Source organism: Sus scrofa, chromosome 15 (assembly GCF_054392235.1).
Source record: "Sus scrofa isolate SSC_HxYL_T2T_F1_AM1 chromosome 15, Sscrofa_HxYL_maternal_Yorkshire_Landrace_v2.0, whole genome shotgun sequence".
Classification (NCBI taxonomy): domain Eukaryota; kingdom Metazoa; phylum Chordata; class Mammalia; order Artiodactyla; family Suidae; genus Sus; species Sus scrofa.
The window spans coordinates 77940795-77967118 of record NC_139397.1 but is presented as its reverse complement, the minus strand read 5'-3'; the positions used below and the strand labels follow the sequence as shown (position 1 = coordinate 77967118).

At 38.4% G+C, this 26324-nt stretch overlaps 1 protein-coding gene across 5 annotated transcripts in view; it reads right to left on the bottom strand.

Annotated features, from left to right (window-relative positions):
• The window catches only part of GPD2 (glycerol-3-phosphate dehydrogenase 2), a 136092-nt gene that overhangs the window by 10446 nt on the left and 99322 nt on the right, over positions 1 to 26324 (bottom strand). For 4 of the 5 annotated variants that reach the window (XM_021075780.2, XM_021075778.2, XM_021075777.2 and 1 more), the window contains exons 7-13: positions 24288 to 24452; positions 23301 to 23445; positions 17278 to 17471; positions 7984 to 8118; positions 7576 to 7751; positions 6894 to 7025; positions 5332 to 5490 (exon numbers count right to left, since the gene is read on the bottom strand). In XM_021075780.2, coding sequence (XP_020931439.1) covers positions 5332 to 5490; positions 6894 to 7025; positions 7576 to 7751; positions 7984 to 8118; positions 17278 to 17471; positions 23301 to 23445; positions 24288 to 24452 — 1106 coding nt within the window. Of the gene's footprint in view, positions 1 to 5331; positions 5491 to 6893; positions 7026 to 7575; positions 7752 to 7983; positions 8119 to 10794; positions 10860 to 14891; positions 17472 to 23300; positions 23446 to 24287; positions 24453 to 26324 lie in introns of those variants that run through there. The other variant, XR_014828997.1, reaches the window with a different exon arrangement.

Below are 26324 nucleotides of genomic sequence, written 5' to 3'. Positions count from 1 at the left end.
AGGACGGAGTCCCCACAACCTGCTAGCAGAGACCTCTTCTAAGGAGAGTGATCATTTGACAGCTATAAATTCACCAATTTTTAAATGATATCGGGGGAGGGGGGCTCCTACAACCCTAAATGAAATCCAAATACATTATGTCTATAACATTTGCCTGATCTAACAAACTTGTTGCTCTTCCTGAAAAGAAAGTGTCTGAAGTGATTTATGTTTTCTAAATGGTTCATGACTAGCTTCCAGTGATCACTACTTCTTGATAAATACTGATAAAACAAACTTAAATGCCAAAACATAGAAAACTGCCCAAGATCAATGCCAAGACCACTAGTTTACAGGTTATACACTGTATTCCCCCCCTTCCCCTTTTAAATTTGTTACTACATTTGCCCACCTTCTGTCTTCTGGTTCTGCTCCTATTTGCCATGATATTTTAAAGCTCAACTGTAGTTAAATAAATCCCATCTGCAAATTCTCTGAGTACCCTGAGGTATAATTTTTCTGAGTTGGCATACAAACTCATTTAGAGCAGCCCTCTATTTGAATGTCTATTTCCTCTTACCAATATTTATTTTGCTCTTCTCACAATGGAAATCATTCTCCTTGACAAAATGGAAAAAAAGAAAAACAAATTGGTATTAAACTATGAGTTGAAAAGTTTTCTCCCTTCTCCAGCAATCAAGGATACAGTGTTAGTCAGCTTAAGCGATGATCTAGGTTAGGCCTTATTTGCATTCTTTTCGATTTGTAAAAGTTATTTGTGGTGGTCTTAGCATTTTTGCCAACACTCAGCCAATTCCTGACACTATTCATATGCATTTTTTAGTAGTCCTGGATACTCTTTCACTGTTGCGTCTTTTGTCTCCCATCTGTTTGATATTTGGTGCTTATCAGCTGGCCTTGTTTGTAGTCCCTCCATTTCTTCACTTGCTTCCCCCCTTTATTCTCCTCACTGGAATTATTTTTGAAAAAAAAAGATCTTTTTGTGAGACTCTCTCAGTAGGCTTAAGTGGTCTTCTCTCTAAAGTCCCTCAATGAAATGTATGTTTTGTCTGAAAGTTATAAAAAAATCTACCTTGCCAAATAATACAGCAGCATTTTCCAAAATATATCCCACAGCAATACTAGTACAGACTCAAGGGAGAGTTGAATCTGTCTCCAAATAAATTCTCTTTTGGACACTGACAATGAACATAAGCATTTTAAAGGTGCCAAATTATCTGCATTCGAGAAAATGGCTTCATTTGCTTAACTCATAATTTCCAAACCTCTTTTGACCATGTAGTCATCTTTTCACTGGCTTTAATTTATAACCTGTAAAACACAATTTGGCGATGTCACATTCTCTAAATATCTTCACCAACTCCTCTATCAGTCCCCAGCTTCCCTTGACAATGCCTTCCTCTTTGGTTGGTTCTTCCAAGTTGGCTGTGTTTGGTCTTAAGTAACAGTTCTCTAAATCTCTCCTTTAGTTTGGAAGATATACACACATTTCTGAGGCATATACGTGTTGTAAACAATCAAATTTGAAGATCCTTGAAACTATGAGCTAGTTATCACTCACCTAAAATATCTGGTATAATGCTCAGTGCAGAAGTCACTCATTAAGTATTGACTGGTAAAAACAAAAAAAAAAAACAAAAAAAAAACAAAAAACGAAAAACACAATTCATCTGCAGAGAGTTATTTATCACCTCGTTCCTCTTTCACTTTTGCAGGTTAAGTAATCCCAGTGCTTTTAACCTTTTCTCAGAAGTCCAGCTTTCTAACCTTTAATTCTTTTTCCTTTGTTCTTTGTTCTCTCTAGACTGTCCGTGGTTCTCATTAATACTCCTATGTCTCAGATCCTGAGTGATAACTTTAGGTCTTTTATTTCTGTTACTTTGTTTGCTAAGGGGGATGGGAGAATATTTCAGAGAACATAAATCTGCTCATAAAATCTAAACTGAAGTTAAATCTGGTTTCTTCAGGAGGGCCAAACATAACTAGTTCACAGAGTTTTCTTCCTCCTTCCTACCTCCTACAGCCTGAATTCCTGGCACAAAGTACCTTCCTACATATTCAAATCATTCCAACCATAATTTTTACAGGAACACATTATCCCCAATCCTTCTATATGGTAAAAATGATTGGCAGTAGCACAGGAATAAGTTTCATTCTGGTGTTGTTTCTGTATATAGAATTACTTGGCCAAACCAAAACTCAAAACCGGAAGAGCTATAAACTAGTCCAGCCAATGCAGAGGCAGCAGGGCAGGGTGAGAAAAGGTATACTCTGTGATCAGAATACCTGGTTTCAACCCCAGTTCCACAATTTACTAGTTGTATGAACTCTGACTGGAACTTACCTCCTTGAGCCTGTTTCCTCAACTATGAAATGGGGGTAAAGGTTATGCCTGAAAAGAGTTGTAGTTAGGATTAAGGAGTTCTTATCAAACAGTGATTCTCAACAACAGTGCACTACATAGATGGCATTAAAATTGGAGGAGGAGTTCCTGTCATGACTCAGCTGTAACTAGTATCCATGAGGATGCGGTTCGATTCCTGGCCTCACTCAGTGGGTTAAGGATCCAGTGTTGCCATGAGCTGTGGTGTAGTTTACAGACACAGCTCGGATCCCACATTCCTGTGGCTGTGGTATAGGCAGGCAGATGCAGCTCTGATTTGACCCCTAGCCTGGGAACTTTCATATGCCACAGATGTAGCCCTAAAAAGGAAAAAAAAGAAAAGTGGTGGCTAGATCACAGAGAGGCCCATAAACCATTGTAATGACTTGAGACTGACTCTGAGTAAAAGAGAGGATGTGTTAGCAAAGGAACTGTTAATTACCTGGAGTTCCCATCATGGCTCAGTGGTTAGCGAATCCGACTAGGAACCATGGGGTTGAGGGTTTGATCCCTGGCCTTGCTCAGTGGGTTGGGGATCTGGCATTGCTGTAAGCTGTGGTGTGGGTGGCAGATCCACAGTGTTGCTGTGGCTCTGGCATAGGCCGGCAGCTACAGCTCCAATTCAACCCCTAGCCTGGGAACCTCCATATGCCACAGGAGAGGCCCAAGAAATGGCAAAAAGACAAAAAAAAAAAAAAGGAACTGTTAATTACCAGTCCTCATCTTATCAACCCTGGCAGTAGTAGTTGATACAGTAGATGACCTTTCTCTTCTTAAAATATTCCTTCCTTTTTCTTCTGGGTCCCAAATCTCTTTTGAGTCCTGTCACACCTTCTCCAACATCACCAACTATTACTTTCTTATTCTGGATTCTTCTTTCTCTCCCCAGCATCTAAACTCTGGAGTGCTCCAGGGTTCAGTCTTAGGATCACTTTTTGTCCTCTAACTGTACCAGCTCCCTAATCCTGTGATGTCTTAATGACCAACTTAAATTTATATCTCCAGGGCAGACCTCCCTTCTGAATTTCAGATTAACAGATCCAATGACCTTTCTTAATTTTAATGGAATCACTGAAATTGTTAAAGCAGGGACACTGTTTGGGGAGGGGAGGCTATTATAATAATCCATGTAAGAGATGCTAGTAGCCTGAATCAGGTTGACAGCAGCTGAGTGTCCTAACTGAACTCATGTCATTATTTGAAGATAAATATAAGGTTGGTTGATGGCTTTAGATCAAATATGAAACTAAGATTTAGGTCCTGGCAACCAAAAAGTGGAATAGGTATTTATGATATGGAGAGGTCAGAAATAGTACTCGTCTGAGGGAGGCAGGAGGAGATCTGAGAAAGATGGTGCTGTGGACTGAATTGTATCCCCCCCAAATTCGTATGCTGAGGGCCTAACCTCCAGTGTGGTAGGATTTGGAGGGGTGAGGCTTTGGAGATGTAACTAGCTTTGGATAAACCTTGTTAGGATTAGCACCCTCAACAGAAGAGACCAGAGAGCTTTCTCTCTCTCTCCCACCCTCTTCGCCCCATCTCCCCCTCCTCCTCCCTCTCCTTCTCTCTTCCTTCCTCTCTCTCTCTCCCTCTTCCCCTCTCTCTCTCCCTCCCTCCCTCCAGAAGGCAGCTGTCTGAAAGCCAGGAGGGAGGACCCCAGCAAGGAGTCCAACCATCTCACCTTGGCACCCTGATCTCAGATTTATAGCTTCCAGAATTGTAAGAAATAAGTGACTGCTATTAAAGCCACCCACTCTGGGGTATTCTGTTATAGCAGCCCAAGCAAACTAAGACACGTAGTGTTCAAGAAGGAGGGAGAAACCAACTGCGTCAAGGCTACTAACTGGTTGAGTAAAAGGATGACCTCGAGTTGACAAGTACAATGAGCAATGTGGAAGTGACTGATGAGGGTGACCATAGCCACTGCAGCAAAGTGGCAGCAAAAGAGCCTAAATGGAATGGATTCAAGAAAGACTGGGGGGAAGAAACTAAACTAATAAGCACAGAGAGTACTTTCTAAATAAACACATGTATGATACCTCTGTACATCATAATACTTTGGTTTAATTAAAAATCATGATGATCTTCTATTTATTACAAGAAGCCCAGGGCTGTATATGTGGGCATCTAACCATCACTGGCTTTCTTTTTTTAATTTGGGTATAAATATAAAATTTCAAATTACACAAGTCAATAAGCATTTGGTGGTCAGGCCATAAAACCACTATTTTCTACCAAAGGCAAACTTGCAGGAGTGTGAATTTCACTTCAGAATACATTCTAAGAATGTTTTCAATGAAATCCAGAAAAGGTTCTACCCACAATTGTTTTTATCTTACTTTTTTAGGAATTATGACCACAAATTTGAGAACATTTTTCTATAAGGGACTTTCCAAAAACTACCACAAAGAATATTTGGTTACAAGGATATTTGTTACAAGAATTTATTGCAGCAAGGTATTTGTTACAAGAATATCTTGGCAGTTTCCTAGGGCCTAACAATATTAAACACACATAATACACATAGAAACTGGAAGAAAATCTGAAGTCACCATCAAAAACTATGTTAGCTTCTACTAACAGATTAAGACATTACAAGCTTATCATGTAAACTGGTTTTAATGACTTCCATATAATGGAGTTCCCGTTATGGCTCAGCGGTTAACGAATCTGACTGGCATCCACGAGGACAAATGTTCAATCCCTAGCCTCGCTGAGTTGGTTAAGGATCTGGCATTGCCTTGTACTGTGGTGTAGGTCACAGACGCAGCTCTGATCCCAAGTTGCTGTTGCTGTGGCTGTGATGTAGGCCGGCGGCTACAGCTCCGACTGGACCCCTAGCCTGGGAACTTGCATGTGCCGGGGGTGTGGCCCTAAAAAAGACAGAAAGGCAAAAAAAACAAAAAACAAAAAACTTAAAAATAAAAATAAAGACTTCCATATAATACCTCTTTTTTAGAATCATTCCAATTCAGTTCTCTGCCCATCAGTTCAACAATCCTGGGTAGGGCTTCCTCTGCTGCCTGAACATTTAGAAAGGCCAGGCGAGTCCGACGTGAAATCATGTCCACTGCCGTGCAGGCATACTCCTTAATTCCATATTTCACCTAAGTTGGAATTGAAGTAAAATGATTAATTTAGGCCTTAAAAAAAAAAAAAAAAAGAAGGAAATAAAGTTTCACTTAAAAAAAAAAATCCTTGCTTTGGAAAAGTTACATTTTTATTTACAAAGCAGGCATGAGACAAACAGTGACATCATACGAGTTCCCCATCTGTCTGCCAAAGAAGGTTTGGGAATTGGGACAAGTTGTACAAGAGTGAATGCCTTCTCCCTGAATAGAACCCCTGGCACAAACATGCAAATTCATCAGTTCTCATTTACCATCCACAGAAATCACCTCTTTGCCTATACATAGCATGGATATTGTTTACAGAGCTGAACAGGCAAAGAAGGAGTATTGAAAAATTACAGTCTCATCTCTTTAGGCTGTTCGAAGTTTTCTGTCTCAGAGTAATTAGAAGACAGAGGTCTTTCATTGAATCCACAAGCAAATGCTTACTGGATACCCATGGTTTAAGGTGCAGTGAATCATAAACATAAAGTGTCAAATCAAGATAAAGCATCAGGCAGCACAAATGTACAAAGTGGAGAAGCTAGAGGTTCTCAAAAGGGGCAAACGGGAGTTCCCGTCGTGGCGCAGAGGTTAACGAATCCGACTAGGAACCATGAGGTTGCGGGTTCGATCCCTGCCCTTGCTCAGTGGGTTAACGATCCGGCGTTGCCGTGAGCTGTGGTGTAGGTTGCAGACGCGGCTCGGATCCCGCGTTGCTGTGGCCCTGGCGTAGGCCGGTGGCTACAGCTCCGATTCAACCCCTAGCCTGGGAACCTCCATATGCCGCGGGAGCGGCCCAAGAAATAGCAACAATAACAACAACAACAACAACAACAACAAAAAGACAATAGACAAAAAGACAAAAAAAAAAAAAAAGGGGGGGGGGCAAACGACTGTGAATCAATAAGATTTGGGATAGGTCCATGGAGGAGAAAGAAGTTGACACTTCAGAGTTGACACTAAAATTTTGTAAATGAGGAGTTCCCATGGTGGCTCAGTGGTTAACGAATCCAACTAGGAACCATGAGGTTGTGGGTTTGATCCCTGGCCTTGCTCAGTGGGTTAGGGATCCAGCGTTTCTGTGTGCTGTGGTGTAGGTTGCAGATGCAGCTCAAATCCTGAATTGTGTGGCTATGGCGTGGGCTGGCAGCTACAGCTCCGATTTGACCCCTAGCCTGGGAACCTCCATATGCTGCGAAAGCAGCCCTAGAAAAGGCAAAAAGACCAAAAAAAAAAAAAAAAATTGTAAATGAAAGGATCTGTGCAGGGCAGACATTTTACCCCATGTTTTAGCTGATGTATGTAAATTAAAACTTAGCCACATATAAATTCTCAATAGGATAGAGAACGCACAGATGAATGGCAGACAGGAAATGCCTTCGTGGCCATTCACATACCTCTGCTTCAATGTATGGAAATTCTGACACAAGGCGCACCCCAACGATGGGCCACCGTTTTCCCGTCACACTTGCCATCTTGGCCACCTCAAAAGCCTTGTCGCCATAGGTGGCGGCAAGATGCTGGGCCACCTAAGGAAACAAAACTATATCAGGCAGGTATTTTGAATATTAACAGCTTCTAGGTACAAAGCAAAAAAATGTGCATGCTTATCTTGTCAGTTTTGGATGGCCTGTAACTAATAGTTCTAGGAGGGTATTAGATTTTGATTTTGTGGGAGGAAACTACTTGGGCTCGGAATGCTTACACCAGCACTAACTCTACTACACATGTGTCACTCTGTCAATGACTGATGAAGCTGCAGCTTCATTCTGCTCCCAAAATCACTTCTGAAGAACAGCCTTCCTTATGCTCAACAGATAAAGAATTTGGGAGGTCCTGTCTACTAGAAACAAACCAAACTAACCCCAGATTCTAAAATAGAAACCAAAATGTGCATTGCTTTTTAGGCAATTAAAGCAAAATATATATATTTTTTCTTTTAGTTCACTCCCACAAGCACACAGATAGAAACGAACCCAGCAATAGGAAACTCTAAATCAGGGAAGCCATATGGTTTTTCTGATTCTGTTACTGGCAATGGTGAGATAATGGTAAGATAATGTGGCAATGCATGCCCACCTCACTTTCAAGTCCATAATCCTGGACGAGCCTGATGTAGAGTGTGGGGCTCCAGTCTTTGCCTCCTTGAAGGAAAAGCCCAACTGTTCTACTTGGTCCTGCATTCAAATTGTGGGCCTTGACGGCAGCATTTATGGTATCTTCTGCCATAGATCGATAGGTTGTCCACTTTCCACCTACAAATAAGTTGATAAATAGTTTGTTACCACCCATTGTTTTTCTTATAATTAACCATTCATCAATTTATTATTAATAAAATTCACCTGTTTATAACAAATAAGATTTTACTCAGGATCAGTTTTTTAAAAATCCCTATTCATTTAAAAAAAAAGAGAGAGATCATGGTATGACAACTGAACTGACGATGCCAGCTGAAGCACACCCAAACACCAAGGTAACGCCCCGTACCCGCTATAGTGATGAGGCCACTCTCGCTGATGTCCACAACATGATTTCGGGAGATGGACTGTGTATCTGCAGACTTGGGGTCTGTTACAAGGGGACGAATACCGCTCCATGCTGCCAGGACGTCCCCTCTTCTCACTGGGAAGGAATGCCAAGGGTTAAGAGGATTGCTCAGAGACATCACAACAAAACTATAAGTAATAAGCAAGAAAGAGTTCAGGAAAAGGAACACATGAATATATACTTGAAAAGGGAGGAGAAGCCCTTAAGTAAAATAATTCAACGAGTGGACAAGTTACAAGAAAAACTTGAAAAATTATTTTTGTCACAAAAATAATGTGGATTAAAAAAAAAAGAAAAAAAAAAAAAAAAAACAGCAAAGCAAAGAACTTGAAAATCACTGACTAGGTCCCAAAGAGTAAACAAAAGAAACAAATGTTAGCAACCCTCAGCTGGGGCAATCTGGAATAATTACAAAGAACAAAAACAAAGCAGAAACAAAAACAAATGGAAAGATTTATGACTCATTACATTTTCTCCTAGACTCCTATAATATATCTTGCTATCTCTTCTCACGGAAGACAAAACTACTTATGAGAAGCAGAGGGCAGATTAGATTTCAGATCCCCTTCACCCCTTGGTTGTATGTTCTTGTACAGTAACCCTCCCTGTACATTTATACACAGAAGACTTTAAAAAGTATTTAAATACTTATCTAGCAGACTCTTGTGGAAAGATTCACAAAAAGACTCTTTGAAATTTCTTGAATGTTGGACTACTAAAAAAACAAGCAAGCAAACAAAAAACCAAAACAAACAAACAAACAAACAAACAAAAATTCCTAAGTATAGGGAAAGATCCTAAAATCCTAAAACAAGTTATACTGGATGAAAATCTCTCCATCTTGATCTCAAATGAAAAACAGATTTCTGTAAAGAGAAAGTCAACTAAGGTAATCTGACAATCTGACATATTTTAGCATAGTTCCTTAAAGGCCACACTCTTAACATGACTATAATCTGAAAGAAGAGGTACCCCCACACTTTTATGGGGTTTTTAATCAAACCAATATCCAAACACGGCATCTGAAACAAAGGAAGAATAAACCTCATAAACTGGTGAGGAAAGCCCAAGCCTCCCAGTCTCGCTTAGTGGAGACCACGAGGCTGTCTTAATGCTGGGATTCCAGCCCTAGACCTTCCCTCTGGCGGGAGCATCCTCTTCAATAGATTTAATCCTGGTGGCTTCCATGGAATGGGGGTGAATTCTTGCTCCACACAATTCCACAAAAGTCTTGTAAAACCTCAACACAAATCATGCAATATTTTAATCTTTACAAAAAGCTTAACTAGGAAATTACCACTATTTTCCATTAGAGTTCAAATTGCCCTCTGAGTCAAAAATAAAACTTAGCTGACCACTTAGAACGTCACTGTGGTCACTGCAGAGTCTGTAGTGTCTCTGAAATTCCTTAGATGGCCACGCTGATCAGGAATTTGGTTTCCATTCTTACAGCCTCCTGACTGATTTTAAAATTATCTGATGGAAAGTTAGACTTTCTAGAGTAAATTTAAAGCACATACAAATAATCTGTGTGGCAAATGCTTTACCTTTTCTGGTATAACAGGCAGAAAAATACATCCATGAAAGCCTATTGTCTGAAACAAAAAGACCAAACTAAAACATTTGAGTTTTTCATTCATGGAGGAAAACTAAATAAAACATTATGTATATGGAGACCATTTCTAGTTCTTACTCTTGCAACTGATGCTCAAAAAAATGAAAAGAAAATACTGCTAGGGAAGAGTTCATAATGTGTCAGGAAGCTTCATTTATTTTAATGTATATCTTAGCATTCAGCTTTTTAGCCTGAGAATTATGAGATGAACGTTGGGATTATATTTATTTTAAAAGATACATTTAAGGATAATCAAATTTTAAGTCACATTTAACTATAAATCAGGCTTTAGGCCTGCAGCATATTTATATTATTAGACCAGAGTGTGGTTGGATTGTGTTATCTATCATCTATCAGTTTTCTCCCAACCTTGAGATCTAATGATTTTTATTATTCAAAATGCCACAAATTGCTGCTAAAAAATAAAGCAGTTGTAACTCTCTACCATCCAAATTAAGAACTAACAGTCCAGGCTATGGGTATAATCTAGGCCCACAGGGCACAGCATAGCTAAACACATGAGACATGAATTCTCACCTCTTGTAGAAGAGATGGCAAGGAACCTAACAGGTTTCTCTCATTACTTATTCACCCACAGTGGAAACCCTTGTGCACTGTTAAACAGACTCTAATTAAAGTTCTCTTTAGAAAGAGAGTCAAAAGCAGTGGACAGACAGCAGAGAGAAACTTCCAATATTGCCAGGAACTGCCATGCCACATTGTCACCATGGAAGAAAACCATAAGATAGATACAGCCAACCAGGCGGGTGGTGGAGTGAAGAGAAATAAGGGCTATGGGCCTTAGCCACTGCTCAGTCACTAAATTAATCAACTCATGAGCCTTCTTGTACCTGGAGATCTTTTACAACATACCACATTCCTTCCTTTTACAATAACAACAACAAAAAACCCCCACCAACTCAATGACTCTAATAAATTTCCTTCTCTAAGCGTCTATAGAAGTAACTCTAGCGCCTGTAGAGCAGCACCATTCCATATACCTTTTTGCAGTGATGGACATGTTCTGTCCCTTCACTGTCCAATGCACTAGCCACTAGCTGCAGGAGGTTGTTAAGCACTTGAAATGTGGTTCGCGTGACTGAGAAACTCACTTTCAAATTTTATTTACTTTTAACTTTTTTTTTTTTTTTTTTTGCTTTGCTTTTAAGGGCTACACCAGTGGCATATGGAAGTTCCCAGGCTAGGAGTCCAATTGGAATTGCAGTCAATGGCCTATACCACAGCCACAGCAATGTGAGATCTGAGCCACATCTGCAATCTACACCATAGCTCACAACAACGCTGGATCCTTAACCCAATGAGTGAGGCCAGAGATCGAACCTGCATCCTCATGGATACTAGTCGGATTATTTCTACTGTGTTACCACAGGAACTCCCAATATAAATTTAAATAGCCACATGATATACACACATACAGGCTATGACATTGCATAAGGCAGCTCTAGAGTAAAACTGCCAAGTAGAAAATCTGACTTGTCCTGGTAGGTCATCAAGTTGGGTTACCTGCACCCTGACCACCTTGCCCACGTCTCTGATGGAGCATCTTTTCAGTGAAATTTGATGGTACTTTCTTTGTTCATAACTATGTAATCTGCTATAATAGTATGCTTCCCTTCCCCAAACACTTGACTGTCATAACATGTTCCATATTTATCATTTGAAAGTAGCCTCCTCTCCTACTAATATCATGAGTCCAAAGAAATGAGAATATTTTTACCAAATTAAGTACTCCTATCCTCAAGTTCCTACCTAGAAATTGGTTCTATCATTCAGGTTGTAGCCACGAGTGGATAATGAACATCACCTACTTTAACTAACTCTCCATGGTATAATATGTGAAGAAAATACCTCAACTTGAGGCCTTTCTGCTTCAGAGCTCAAAGATTCATCTTGATTTTTCTGGTCCTCACACTGTCAGGATAGCCAAACAAGATTCCATTACTGTTGAATCTTCCTCACCATGCTGAAAGTCTTCAGCAATGTTAATTCTAATATTTCTCAATACCTCAAATACTCCATCAAGGAGGGGGTCGTTTATAGTGATCAAAAATATTAAGTGGCATATTAAACTTCTCTGAACTTTTTATATCAAACAAGAGCTGACATTACAAAGTCAAAAGCAGGAGTTCCCGTCACGGCTCAATGGGTTAAGGATCTGCCGTTGCCATGAGCTAAGCTATCGGTGGCAGATGTGGCTCAGATCTGGCATTGCTGTGTCTGTGGTGTGGTCCCCCCAAAATCAAAAGCAATAATAGTTTGGCCTCTGACTTTAGGTTTCTAATGACCATATATTTAAACAAATGGACAATGCAACTGTTGAAGGTGACAACAATTCTCATCACTTAATAGAGAGGCTCACCCAGATAGCATCCAGTTGATTTTTCAAGTGCCAGTTGTCAAAAAAACCATGAGTACCTCCAGAGTGTATTAAAGTTCTTCTTAGTATTTTCAGAAGGATAGTGAAGAAACACAATAGTCCTTCTATCATCATGTTTAAGAATTTATTTTTATTATAACCCTGATAAATAACTCATTCAAGTTTTAGTATATATAATATATAAGGAATAAAATATAAATAGTAAAGTTCAAGATCAATTTTTCACAGATTGTTGAAAAGACTAAATGTGGTATAACTGTTTCAAATTATAATTAATATTTTTTTGTTCTTAAAAACTTGGCAAGGTGAGTGTTGATTTTAAGAGTTAATAGGAAATGCAGCCCACAGGAAGTAACAATTAGGGGCCAAACGTGCGGTTTTGCTTCACATCAGTTATTCAGCCATACGTTTTGGGGTGTTCTTTCTCGTTTGCCACTTTCAAAAAATCAATAAAAAGCATGTGAAAATATCTAAATGAACACAGGGGAAAACAGTGTCAGAAATCAATACTTCACTACCAGCATGTTTAACCTGTGGAAATGAAGTGTTAATCACAGAAATAAGATACCATATTACATTTATAAACTAATGAAACTAGAAAAAGCAAAGCGCGTGACACTATAATTAAACAGCTGGAAGACATCCAAGCCTGTGTAAGTTGATAACCCTGGTACAATCTCTGGCAGTGAAAAGGCAGGTCTGCAGTGAGTTGATATGGCCAGCTCAGTTGTTAATTGAATAACAGGCAATCTATAAACACTACTAATTGCATATGTGAAAACCTGTGTACAACTAGAGAAGCTGCCTAGAGAAGCACTCCAGAAAAACTACATGGATAAAGCACTCCACAAATCTTCTGTCTCCCTCAATCCCTTTAAGTCACAGCTTAGTTTCGCCACTGCATCCTTCTGATTAACCTCTACACAGCAGACTTAATGATACATTTTCCAAAAGATCATTTTTCTTCCTAACCCAATACACCCTGCACAACTATCAATTACCCATTTCAGAAAAGAACAAACAAGTAATCTAGAAAATTCAGCCTGTGAATGGAAAGCTCTCTAAATCGTGAAAGAAGACATGGTCTTATTCCCAACAGGCAAAATGCTTTTCAGAATTGTTCTGACGCATTTTGCAGAAGTGTGGCAGCTGCTGCGAACAGCATGGAGTGTTAAGATTTGACACTTTTTTTTTTTCTTCTTAAGGATATAGCCATTTGGGGAGGCTCAGAAACTGTTGTCAGAATTTTACTTATTCATCCATTTAATAAATCCTTCTTTAAATGATGATTTCAACCCTTGTGAATACAAAACATTTCAATAGTATTGCTCTAGGATCTACACAAAGTTTTTCTTTTTAAAATCTGTAGAAGACACTACTTGGCCCAAGGGATTAGTTATGAAAAATGAAACCTCCTCTACTTTAACATTCAAATCCAAATAAGGCCAGTTGAGAGCTATCATTCTGAAGGTGTCAAGCAGCTTCCATGAAATGAATTGAGAGACTTAGTCCAATCCCCTAGTGGATATAATATCACATCATGCAATAAACTCAATTATCAGTTGGAACACTGCACAGTGTTTAGAAGCAAAAGTATTTTTAGAGCTCAACTGAAATGTACTCAACATCATCGCTCCAACACAAATGAGCTATGGGCAAAAAAACAGTCATTGAGCCTCAGTATCTTTATCTATAAAATGGGAATTAAAAAATAAACAGAATAAGGTTGTTAGGAGGAATCGAAGAGATAATACAAGCAATATGCTTAGCAGAGTGTCTAGCATAAAAAGTGCTCAGTAAGTTGATTTTAAAAAAATAAAGCATGTATTACATGCTGCAGACAAATGGAAAGATTAAAATATGTATAGCAACAGCACAAAGTCAAAAATCTACCAGTATAGAAGGGAATATCGGGTTTCACTTGGAAAAATGGGAATTTGAGTTTTTCACTTTAGATATAGACACACTTTCACTAATTAGCACTCTACCAAGACTGAGGGTAATTCCTCATCTACTCTGAGGCCTTTGGTCCAATAGTAGTAGGAATGAAATCATAAAGGATCACTGCTGATTGTTTTTAAAAGGATAATCTAAGTTGGAAAAGTATGATAGATGGTGAGCTCAGGGGATAAATGAAGTACATAAAAGAGCTGTCACCTCTGCTTTTACCCTGGATATTTTGCTATCTGAAGAATTCTTAATTTCAAAACTCCCAAGACCACCAGAGGAAAGGACTGAGTTACAGTGTTCAGATATTAATTCTAATCTACTTTTACCAAAACTCAAAATTGACAAAAACTTTTTGTTAGTTTCACCAATTAACCTGACTACTAAAAGGTATGTTAACTGAAAAGACCTCTATAGACCAAGCAGATCCCAACAGGTATTGCTAAGTCTTCCATTTATTAATATGCAGAATAAAAGTGGGAGGTACAGGCTCTATCTCTGTTCCAGCCCAAGGTGCATTTCACTGGAGGAAATCCCCATCCAGGACATGGGCACCACGGCCTTTTGGAACCTAGACCTGCTTCTAGCACATCCAGCCTCTCAGCACGGCATATGAATGGTTGGATTTCTTATTAGTGCATTCGAACTTTAAGAATTTGGAAACTGGAATTTCCACTGTGGCTCAGTGGAAAAGAATCCAACTAGTATCCATGAGGATGAGGGTTCCATCCCCGGCCTCACTCAGTGGGTTAAGGATCCCTTGTTGCCATGAGCTTTGGTGTAGGTTGCAGACTTGGCTTAGATCCCGTGTTGCTGTGGCTGTGGCATAGGCTGGCAGCTGCAGCTCTGATTCAACCCCTAGCCTGGGAACTTCCATATGCTGAAAGCGCAGCCCTAAAAAGCAAAAAAAAAGAGAGAGAGAGAGATTTGGAAATTGTCAACTACAGTTCTCTGCTCTTGAATTAATTTTATTTCCTGCTCTAAAAATCTAAACTCCCTGCCCTTTGGGCCCCAATATAAACCCACTTGTAACAAATATTATACCCAGATAAATGTGAAATGAAGCAAGATTCATTAATAATTCATTAACAATAATACATTAAAATACCATCATACCCAGATGAAGCTCTTCATAGACTGTAAAGGGGGAAAAAAGTATCAAGCTAAAACTGCAATGCATTTTAAGTCTTTAAATATGGATATTAAACAGGGCATGACCATTTCCTAAAAAACTGTGAATGTGTGTGTGAAAGACTATAAATTTATCCACTTTATCCAAAATGAAATTATATCCATTACTTGAAATTGGAAGAAGCTAACTTTATACAATATGGATCGATTTATTAAATAGGAGATTCTCTGAAAACATTTTTAAATCAGTCTGTTTTATTTGTTTCTAAATGTGTGATCACATGATTAAAAAAAATTCTTTAGGGAAAAAGGATGCTAGTGAATCTCATCAAGCTGAAAACTGTGTTTTTGCAGGTCCTCCAAGGAGCCAATATTATAGGAGATACTGATATAAACAGATGAAGACTGTTTTTCAGAAAATCATAAACTGCCTACCTTAATATAGAAAGATTTTCAAATTGCTACCAGCATCAAAAACCCTGAAAGCACTTATTACTAATTTTAAAACAACCATGAGTGGCATACTCGCTATATAACAAGCTTTGAGGACAAATAAAGAATTCTTACCCCTAAGAAGCTCCAGGTGAGAATATATCTTAGACTGTCACCTATAATATAACATTGTGATATACTAGACCAGTGTTCTAGGGGGCTACAAAAGAAAGGTGGTTTCTGAAGTGTAAGTGGTATTCTTGCCAAGATGAGAAGTTGGCAGAAAGGGCATCGAGAACAAAACTTCAACCTAAATAAACAAGGCATGAACGTTTTTGAGTGCAGGAGCTCATTTGAAAATAGGAAGTAATACAATATGATTAGACTACAGAATATTCAGAGGTGGAGTAGTTGAATATAAACTTGCAAAGACAAGTTTTGAAAAGGTTTAGATTCCATATGAGATAGTTTAATTTTTTTTTCCTAAAGGTGAGGATGAGACGTCAAAGGGATATTTTTGCACTTTAGAAAGAATTCTGATGGAAGGACTGGCCCCAGTAGGGACACAGAAACCTGATAAATGGAAGCCAGTCAGGGGGTCAATGCAACTGTTTGAGTGAAAAATGACACAAGTATGGACCAGCGCAATGAAAGTGAGAGAGGATTTCCATGATACTTCAGAGTGTGCAAGGATGGGAGTTGGGCTGGATGTGGAAAGAGAAGGATCAGCAAAGGATGCCCTCCCTTTCCAACCTGGGTGACTAGATGGAAGGAAGGCTATTAACTGAGATAGGAAATAATGTTGAGAAACTTCTGAAACTAGCCTGGATTTAAAAAAAAAAAAAAAAGCAATATACCATATATGTCCATTGGAGACAATGTTATGATATCCATGTTAAAAGAAAGCATGCTTGGAGTTCCTGTTGTGGCCCAGTGGGTTAAGAATTTGACTAATATCCATGAGGATTTGGGTTTGATCCTTGGCCTCTCTCAGTGAGTTAAAGGATCCAGCGTTGCTGTGAGCTATGATGTAGGTCGAAGACACGGCTCAGATCTGGCATTGCTGTGGCTCTGATTTGACCCTTAGCCTGTGGAAGTTCACAGGTGCGGCCCTAAAAAGATTAAAAAAAAAAAAAAAAAAAAGAAAGAAAAGGAAGAAAGAATAAGAAAAAGAATTAAAACATGCTCAAGTTAGCACTGGGAAAAAAAAGGTAAAATTTGGCTTTTTATATTAAAGCAAGTGTACTTATCTTTCCACATAGTAAATAGCTCACTAAATTTCTTAGAATATATATCTCTATCCTATCCTCTCATTTCTCTGATTAATTATTTCCTAGGGATAGCCTCGATCTATAAATCAGATCTTCCCAAGCTCTAGAAATCAGTGATGCAAACCTTTCATACTCTTCTTCTGGAAGAGCATGGGTGACCAGAACTCATATAATGGCACCCCAATCCTGCCACTAGAAAGGATCAGAAAAGGACTGTGTTTCATGTGGATGGAGAAAGTAGAGGAGAAAAAAGGCAACTTCTCCCTACTGTGTTATAACTTGGCCCTCATAAACCTTCTAGAAGTAGTCAGCATTAAGAGTTAGAGCAGGCTGGGTATGGAGCTGAGTCAGTCTGGAGATATGGCAGCTACCTAGTGAGAGCTGGAATGGCTTGGGAGATACAAAAGAGGGAGGATAAACTTAAAGGAACGCAAACTTACCTTCAACATCACTACTCAAGTAGTTACGCACTTCATTCAAAATGAAGTTGATATCTTCTTCAGAAGGAATTGGATGGTTGGTAACATCAGTTGGAGTGTCAGTAGTGCCAGCTATAGTCATCTTTTGCCAGGGTAAGAAGAAAATAACTCGCCCATCACTGGTCGCTGGGTCAAGAAGTCCCATGCTCTCTGGGCTGGGGTAAAAAAAAAAGGGTTATATATTTCTGAATTTAGCAGAAGTTTGATCTTAATCTGCATTCTAAAAACTATTTTAGTCACTAATTTTCATATAAACAAACAAGAAACATGTGAACTATTGCTTTTATTGCCACTACCCTAATCTAGAAATTCCTAAAAGAAAAAAAAAAATTTTGTAACAAAAAAGGAATAGAGCAAGTGTGATAATAATATTCCACAGCAGAACCACTCAGCAATACAAGGGGAGCTAAGTAAGTGGACTTCAATTTCCAGTTGTTTGGGTTTTTATATCCCTTGGATCACTCACATCAGATAATGTCAGCAGGGTAAACTTCTATAATTTCTTTCACGACGGTCAATTAAGGATGGCTCTTCAACTTTTTTCCAAGTCTACGAAAAGCATTTTCCTGGGACATTTGACATTTGGCACATCTTTCAGTATAAGGTCTCAGAATTACATGAGGAAAAGTGAAGGGTCTAACTTTCTAGAAACTAAAATGTAATCAAAAAGTTCTTTACTTTTTTGTGTGTGCTTGAATAATCTTGTGCCACTTCACCAAAGATGAGATTTCTTACTTTATTTCAATTTTACAGAAATCTCAAGAGGTGCATCCATGAGAAAAGGGCTCAGTTTTCTACCACTACCTAAATAATAATGTACTGGGGTAAGGTCAAAAAGGAGAGGAATATCTTAGCAATGAAAATCTTTAAATAGACAGAAGACACCAGTCTATCATGAAGGTTTAAGGATGCCTCTTTTTTTTTTTTTTTTTTTCTCTTTTTTGCCATTTCTTGGGCCGCTCCCGTGGCATATGAAGGTTCCCAGGCTGGGGTCTAATCAGAGCTGTAGCTGCCAGCCTACGCCACAGCCACAGCAACTCGGGATCCAAGCCACATCTGCAACTTACACCATAGCTCACGGCAACGCCAAATTCTTAACCCACTGAGTGAGGCCAGGGATCGAACCCACAACCTCAAGGTTCCTAGTCGGATTTGTTAACCACTGAGCCACGACGGGAACTCCAAGGATGCCTCTTCTGATAGACTACATAAAGGCTTCAAAAATATCAATCAAGAATTTTTACCGACACTCACTTCATATTCTAAAACCAAGTTGTAAAACACGCTTGAAAGAATAGGCAACTGTAAATAAACATTAACAAAACCTATCCAATTGTGTTATTAAATCACTAGAAACTGTTGTTTTAATGTATCCATTAACCAATTAACCATTCTAAAATTCTGGAGACATCTTTAAAGCAGTGTGGGGAATCTGAAAGTGTCATTTTCAAATAGCTGGAACACTACAAGTCTTCAGAGAGCTGTTTCAATTTGACTGAACTTTTATAAGTAGCCCATGTTAAAGTTATTTTCTATAAATATATTTTCAGCTTCTATTAATAAAATGTCTTACATTAAAAAATACAGTTCTATTTAGTTTAAACCAATTTCAAAAAATCCCTCATACCCATATATATATATATATATATTTTTTTTTTTTTTTGGGCTTTTTAGGGCTCATCTGTGGCCTATGGAAGGTCCCAAGCTAGGAGTCGAATTGGAGCTACAGCTGCTGGCCTATACCACAGTCACAGCAACACCAGATCTGAGCTGCGTCTGCGACCTCATTGTAGCTCACAGCAACGCCAGATCCTTAACCCACTGATCAAGGCCAGGGATTGAACTCTCATCCTTATGGATACTAGTCAAGTTCGTTAGCACTGAGCTGCAGCGGGAACTCCTACTCATACATTTTAAATGGCATATAGTCAACCATTTATGTTTATCACTCCCTTAAAATTAAAAAAAGAAAAACTCAGATTCAAATATATAAGGATGAGTCTAAAAACTGTTTAAAAGCAAACCAAAAAATAACTTTTTTATGGAAAAGAAATCTACAATCAGCTTAGCTAATGCTTCTTCATTATTTAAACCACAAGGAGTACAAGTCTTTCTTTACAAAGACCCTATGAAATGCCTATGTCCACAGAGCCTTTGCAGAAAGAAAACACTCTACAGCCTACATGAGTCACAGGAGAGAGTGGGCCTAAGTTCTTCTATTTAGCACATGCAAAAGGTACCACAGAAGTATGTCAATCACTTAAACCTGCAGCTAAGATCTCATCTTCACTCCAAGTTACCTAAAAGAAATAATTTTACTTTTTAAAAATATATTGAAAAATGTAGATATTGAGTATTTTTTAGTCTCTAAATGTCTATATCATTTTTCTTTGTATTTGCCATAAAACTCTCTAAAGATCTTTAAAAACTAGTTAATTATATGTTTTATAAGCATCTAAATTGATCCTGGGTGGACAGGCCCTTAGATTAAATCAGTCACTTTGTGATGATTAACTCATGAGTTTGAACTTTCCATTTGGTAAATAGTATTATAGTGAAACAAAAGGATAAATTCCATATCCTCACATTTAAAGAACAAATTATATGTTGGTATATTTTATATATGATCCTTTTACAGACCAGACATCATATAATGTGTCTAAATAACTCAATAAACTTGATCAATTTCAGCAGGAAATTATAATATTTGTCAACCTAGACATGAATTGCTGTTAGAAAAGCACAACTACTGAATCCTTTAAAAACTTTCAATGCAATAAAAACAGTTTAAAGGGTGAACATGATGGTTACCAACACACACATAACTGGAATCTGTAGAGAATCAACTGCTTAAGTGAGGACATATGTGTCAAACATAAAATTAACAAGCACAGAGGGAAGACAAAGTTATTAATGAATAGTATAAAAATTTAAGAATCCACCTGGATATACTTCTCATTGGTTCTAAATTACCTAATTCATAGCTTGCCCATAGGGAAAAGTTTGTTTTCTTATGAAGGATTAATTCTGCAAGGTCACAGCAAAGTTTGAAAATCACCAACTATAGTGATGGTATATACAATGTGGTGAGGCACAAGTCTTTTTCTCAATATGTATAATTCACTTGACATCAGCAGGAAAAGCTTGCTGGTAAATTATGTGTGTGTCTAGGATTAGATGCAATGAACATTTTTCTCATTCAGACCATTGCTGTCCTGAAGTACCCTTATTTAAACTGAAATCAATTTATTGTTAACTACTTAGCAATCAGTGTTGGAGCTAATAGTATGAACACACATTATGGAAAAAAAGTGACCTCTTGTCATTAGTAGAAAGCATTTGTAGGCTAAAAGGAGGAGATGATTATTTTCCTATATTTCAGTCATTTGGTGTATTGTTACTGCTTTTGTAAAAGCCATCTACCCACAGCTCTGATAAACATTTCAGATTTGTTCCTAATGTAAAGAGTTACTTCCAAAAGTAAATGATTTCTGTATGTTGAGTTTCCTGAAATTAAGACAATCCAGAGAGAGAGAGCTACCAAAGCATAAGATAATTCCACATGTGGAATGTTAGGGTCATAACAAGCTTAATAAATGCCATAAAGATATCCGAAAGCAGCCCAACAGGATACACCGCATAGCTGGTCCTCGCTCTCCATTTAGCAGCCTACACTCAGTCAGTCAGTGTTTCCTGAGCTCTCTGCATCGCCAAAAACTGGTCAGGTTCTAGTTGAAATGTAAAGCCTTAAGTTATCATCAGCCAGCTTATAGGTAAGCACCAAAAGGTGTGATTCATCCTTGAGGACACAGTCGAATCCTTGAGTTATAATTGTTGTGTGTAATTGACTGAGGAATCCAGAGTCATTGAAGTCAGGGATCTCCTGACTCCATCCACCCAAGAGAATGACTTGACATGGAGAGCAAAACCATCCCTCTGGGATGTCAGCGCTATGGCTGCTTAAGGTCAGTGCCAAAAGACGGACCGCACCCTTAACCCAGGCTGTAATTTCAAACCAAGGCACTCATCTGCAACACAGCCTCAACAGGAACTGATCTGCTGGACCCCTCCTCTAAGGTTGTGCAGTGTTGTCCAAGGTGCTAAAAACGGAGATATTAATTTCACCCAAAGTAGAACAAGATCACTTACTACATCTTAGACTGAAACAGACCCAGCTGTGACTAACGCTTTCATGATTTATGGGCAGGAGCCCAAAGCTAATGCCAAATTTTTAGGATTAAGAATGGCATTCTGTTTTGAAAATATTATATTCAGGTGATATATGTATATATTTATATTTCTTAAAATCACCTATCTACTCTGTTATTAGCATATTATAAAGCATAGTACAAAACATATGTGTAGCATGACCTTCATGTAATAATTTCAAATAGAGTGTAAACATAAAATTTTATGAAAAGAATTAGAAGGAAGTGTTATTGATTACCAGAGAACTGAAATGAGGAGAATGAGAAAAAGAGGGAGGTTTTCACTTTTCTTTTTATATCTTTCTATTTTTCTATAGTGATCATTTTCTTGTTTATTGGTTTTTATCTACAAGGGTTATCTGACCAGTGAATTGAAGAATCATGTTTTGTTTTCACATTTAACTTCCATATATTTTAAAAGTTCCCTATAGGTAGTATCTTAAAATTTTAATTTAAAAAAGAAACAATCCCAATTTGGACACATTAACACCAAAAAGTTAGTAGGATTCATTCGAAAAATATTTACTGGTCACCATTTTATGTCATACATGACAGCTGGGGATATAGCTGTCAAGAAAACAGACAAAGGGCTCAGCGGTATCCAATTCAACTAGTATCCATGAGGACGCAGGTTTGACCCCTGGCCTCGCTCAGTGGCTTAAGGATCCAGTGTTGCTGTGAGCTGTGGTGTAGGTGGCAGACGAGGCTGGGATCTAGCATTGCTATGGCTCTGGCATAGGCCGGCGGCAGCAGCTCCGATTAGACCCCTAGCCTGGGAACCTCCATGTGCCGTGGGTGCTGCCCTAAAAAGACAAAAGATAAAAACAAAACAAACAAACAAACAAAAAAATCACCCATATACAAAAATAGAATAATGTGAAGTTCCTTTTGTGGCTCCACAGTAACAAGCCTGACTAGTATCCATGAGGATGCAGGTTTGATGCCTGGCCTCACTCGGTGGGTTAAGGATCCAGCATTGCCAGCTGTGGTGTAGGTCATAGACAGGCTCGGATTAGGCACTGCTGTGGCTGAGGCATAGGCTGGTAGCTGTAGCTCCAATTTGACCCCTAGCTTGGGAACTTCCATATGCCACAAGTGTGGCTCTAAAAAGCAAACAACAACAACAACAACAAAAAACAGAATGATGTGACCATCACCCAACATAGATGATTTTCAATTAATAGCTACTCATGTTTCATCTCTATCTCTACCCATTTCTCTATCTCTGATTACCTGTGTTAATTTCATAGATTAGAATTTATATCAAATAATTTATATTTTTATTTGCTATATTTTTCAAAACACATTTCAAAAGCTATAAACATTAAGTTATACTTGAGTGGTCCTCATTTTCACATTCTTCATAAGCAAATCTGGGTGTTTTATAAAATTACCTTTTGGTATTTTAATAAAAATATCCTTTATGGAAATTGTTGCAAAATTATTTTTAGCCTTTCACTGAAAATTAAAATTCAAAAATATAAAGGCTTAGCCTCTAAAGGGGAGTACACTGAAAAAAGTACAAAAATGGATCCCAAGTCACTAACTCCTAGAAAGGAATACTGCCGTAAGAGGTAAGAAATTCCCAAGTCTGGTTTGTATTTTTGTGTTTTCAAAGACTGAGTTTTCCTTTTTTTTTTTTTTAACTTATTTCTCCTCATTTTGAACAATATCTAGACCATCTATTGTTAAGAAAGGTGTGCTGCGAGAACAAAAGTAGACAATTTCTTTCAGCCCTGGCTCTCTGGCAACGGGGCCAAGTGGGAGCAGGGGTACCTGTAATAACCCGGCATCACGATGTGGACGCCGGCACTTGGCTGGCAGATAGCAGTGGCGTCCTTATCATCCATTCTGCGTACAGTGTCTGTGAAAGGTCCGGTGGCATTGATAACACACTTGGCTCTCACATCAAATTCCTGCCCTGTGAAAGAAAGCAGCGTCAATCACACAGCCCGTTTGTTTCTCTGCTTACTGATGCTTGGGATTATTAATTCATCTATTAACTTAACCTAGGGCGCAGTGTACTGTGTGCCACACTAAGTGACACAGGAAACCAGAGTCAATGAAAAGCCACACAAAAGGCCCGCATCTGAGTAAATTTACCAAAAACAAGTCCAAACTGCAGGAGGGAAAAAAAGCATGCCACCTTTTCATTTCAGCTCTCATTCTAGTTTGCAAAATGGCCGGCATTAAAGTGCCAAATAGGAAGTGAGTGAATTGGCCGCTTTCTCCTTAAAACACAAATGCAGAAGCAGTGTTGCTGTGAGCCAGTATATATCACAGTGCTGGTTTTGTTAACAGAAACAATGTCATTTTGAAATTCTGCCTCCACGGCCATAGAAGCAGACAGGAATGAAAATCTCACCAAGGTTAAAGTGATTGACTTTAACAACTTATAAACACACTGCTTGTGTCACCTAAGTGATACTTTGAAACTTGGCCTGTTTATTTAATTTTCTTCATAACATGCTTTTGTAAAAAAAAAAAAAAAACAGAATGCAGTCATACCTGTGGGAATATGGTGGGTATTTATTATTATCTTTATCATTATTATTGTTTAACACAAGAGGAAAAACTGCCAAGTCCCACAAGTGAAAATTTTCATGAGAAACCTAGTCATTATTGACAATAAGTAATATAATTAATAGGACTCTGAAATCTGGCTTCAGTAAAAGAGAAGGGAAAGAAAAACTATAATTGAGTTGTTACAAACAGGCAGGGCAAGATGCTAAGAAACCCCTGCCTGCCAGAGCTTTCGCCTACCTGTGAGGACATCCTTGCACCGTGCTCCGCTCACACGCTCCTTCCCTGTTTGGGGGTCTGTCTTCTTGAGCAAGCTCACGACTTCCATGTAATTGGCCGTGGCAGCCCCGTACCTGGCAGCAGTGAGAGCAATGGCAAGGTTCATCCGTGCGTCGTTGTGTTGTCCTGCAGCAGGGGAAAGCATCAGAGAAGGGACAGGAGTCACCTCAAGCCACAGGCTGGTGGTACAGAAGTGTGTCATTACAGATATGTCACATCTGCCCCTGTCACCCAGAATATATGTGATGGCTGGTCAGCTCTATAAGGCATGATTTGAAAACACATGGCCATTCTCGGTCAGGCATTTACCTGCCGTTTCTCCAAGTGTACTTTGTTGTACTACAAAAGGATGGAAAATATCCCTTCCCTACAGAGCTTACATCAATTATCTGAAAGTTAAGGAATAAGTAATTATTCCCTTAGTTTGGGAACATATGTATATGTCAGACTTTTCCTAATACAGACAACCCGTATGCATGAAAGTGAAGCAATTCAAAACTTCAGAATATTTGACACCCCAACTGGTGTTGATTAACAATTTTTATGAATATGTGTTCTATCTAATATTCAAAATCAAGAGCTTAATCTTCCATAGAGAATCTTTCAGTATTCTATAAAAGGATTTTTCTTGGTTTGAATTTTGATCAGAGCTCCTTAAAATGTAACATTTTTTTAAAGTCATACATAAAAGGCAAGAAATTAAGCAGGGAGAAATTTAATTACAGAACAATTCCTACCTGTATTGTTAAAGATTTATTGCTGAAAAATCCTAGTTAAAGAAAACTAAGGGGGAGGTGAAGGGGGAAAGATGATTAATCACTTTAAAATACTGGCATCACTAGAGACTTTTTCTATTTATTATTGCCAGTGGAGTTAACGCTGACCAGGAAGAATTACTCTACATCGCAGGGGCCAGGTTCTCTGTGCCCTGAATAATTAATTACCCAGGGCTAGATGTATTGAAGCAGGGTTCAAATTCTCACACATTGGGATCAGTTCTATCAAGATAATACTGACGAAGGGATGAATTTATAATGGATATTGTTGTTGATTTATGTTGCCAGAATACCAAACATTGAGTATAAATGGTTTATGTAAAACTTCTTCCTTGTGATTCAGTCTGTGCAGGGCCAGACACACTACACAGGTAATCTGTTCCAGCTAAAAGGGCAAAGTTATAAAGAAAGAATCAATGACTGAAGATTCTGCTGCCCCTCCCCACAGACATCTTATTCTAGAACTGCTGGACTAATACAATCAGCCAAGAACGTTTCCCTCAAAATTAAAACCTCTGTCACATGGAGAATATACATTCAACCTCAGTGTGCAAAATAAGGAGTTGTTTTATTCAAAAATTAATAGAATGAAAGTAGAAGAAAGAAAGCAGCAGAACTATAAGTGGGAAGAAAGAAGGGTAGTGTTTCTATTCATTTTAACTCCACACGACCCTAAAGTTGCTATTAAAATAGCCAAGCTTAAGAAACTAACTTTAATGAATGTGGGGCTCATTTAAAATTGGAATATGCTTCACAAAGTTAAATGCACAGTCCAAAGAAACAAAAATTCCATAATACATCTTCTCTTTAAACTAAAGAGAGTACCCATCTCACCCACTCTTTCCAGTAAATTTACGTATGTAACAGTGAAACCCTGAGGGGTGGTACATGAAACCCAAGTCATCTTTTCTAAGATAGAGAAATTCATCCATCCTCTAATGTGCCTTTATTTACACACAGGATGAGTCGCTGGAAAGCCAGGTGGGTAAATCAACTATTTTCAATCCTGTGTGACATCACTGTTCAAAGGAATCAGACAGAAATCCCATTGATTAAATGATAGATTTCCTGGTAAAATGATATATCTATTTACACAATCATCTGGTAATGACACTCTATAAGTTTTGAAAATACAAAATCTTTCTTTTAATACCTTTTTAAATGATAAAATCTCTCTGGGGCAATACTATTTCATCAAGCTCTATTGTTTCTATACTAAGAT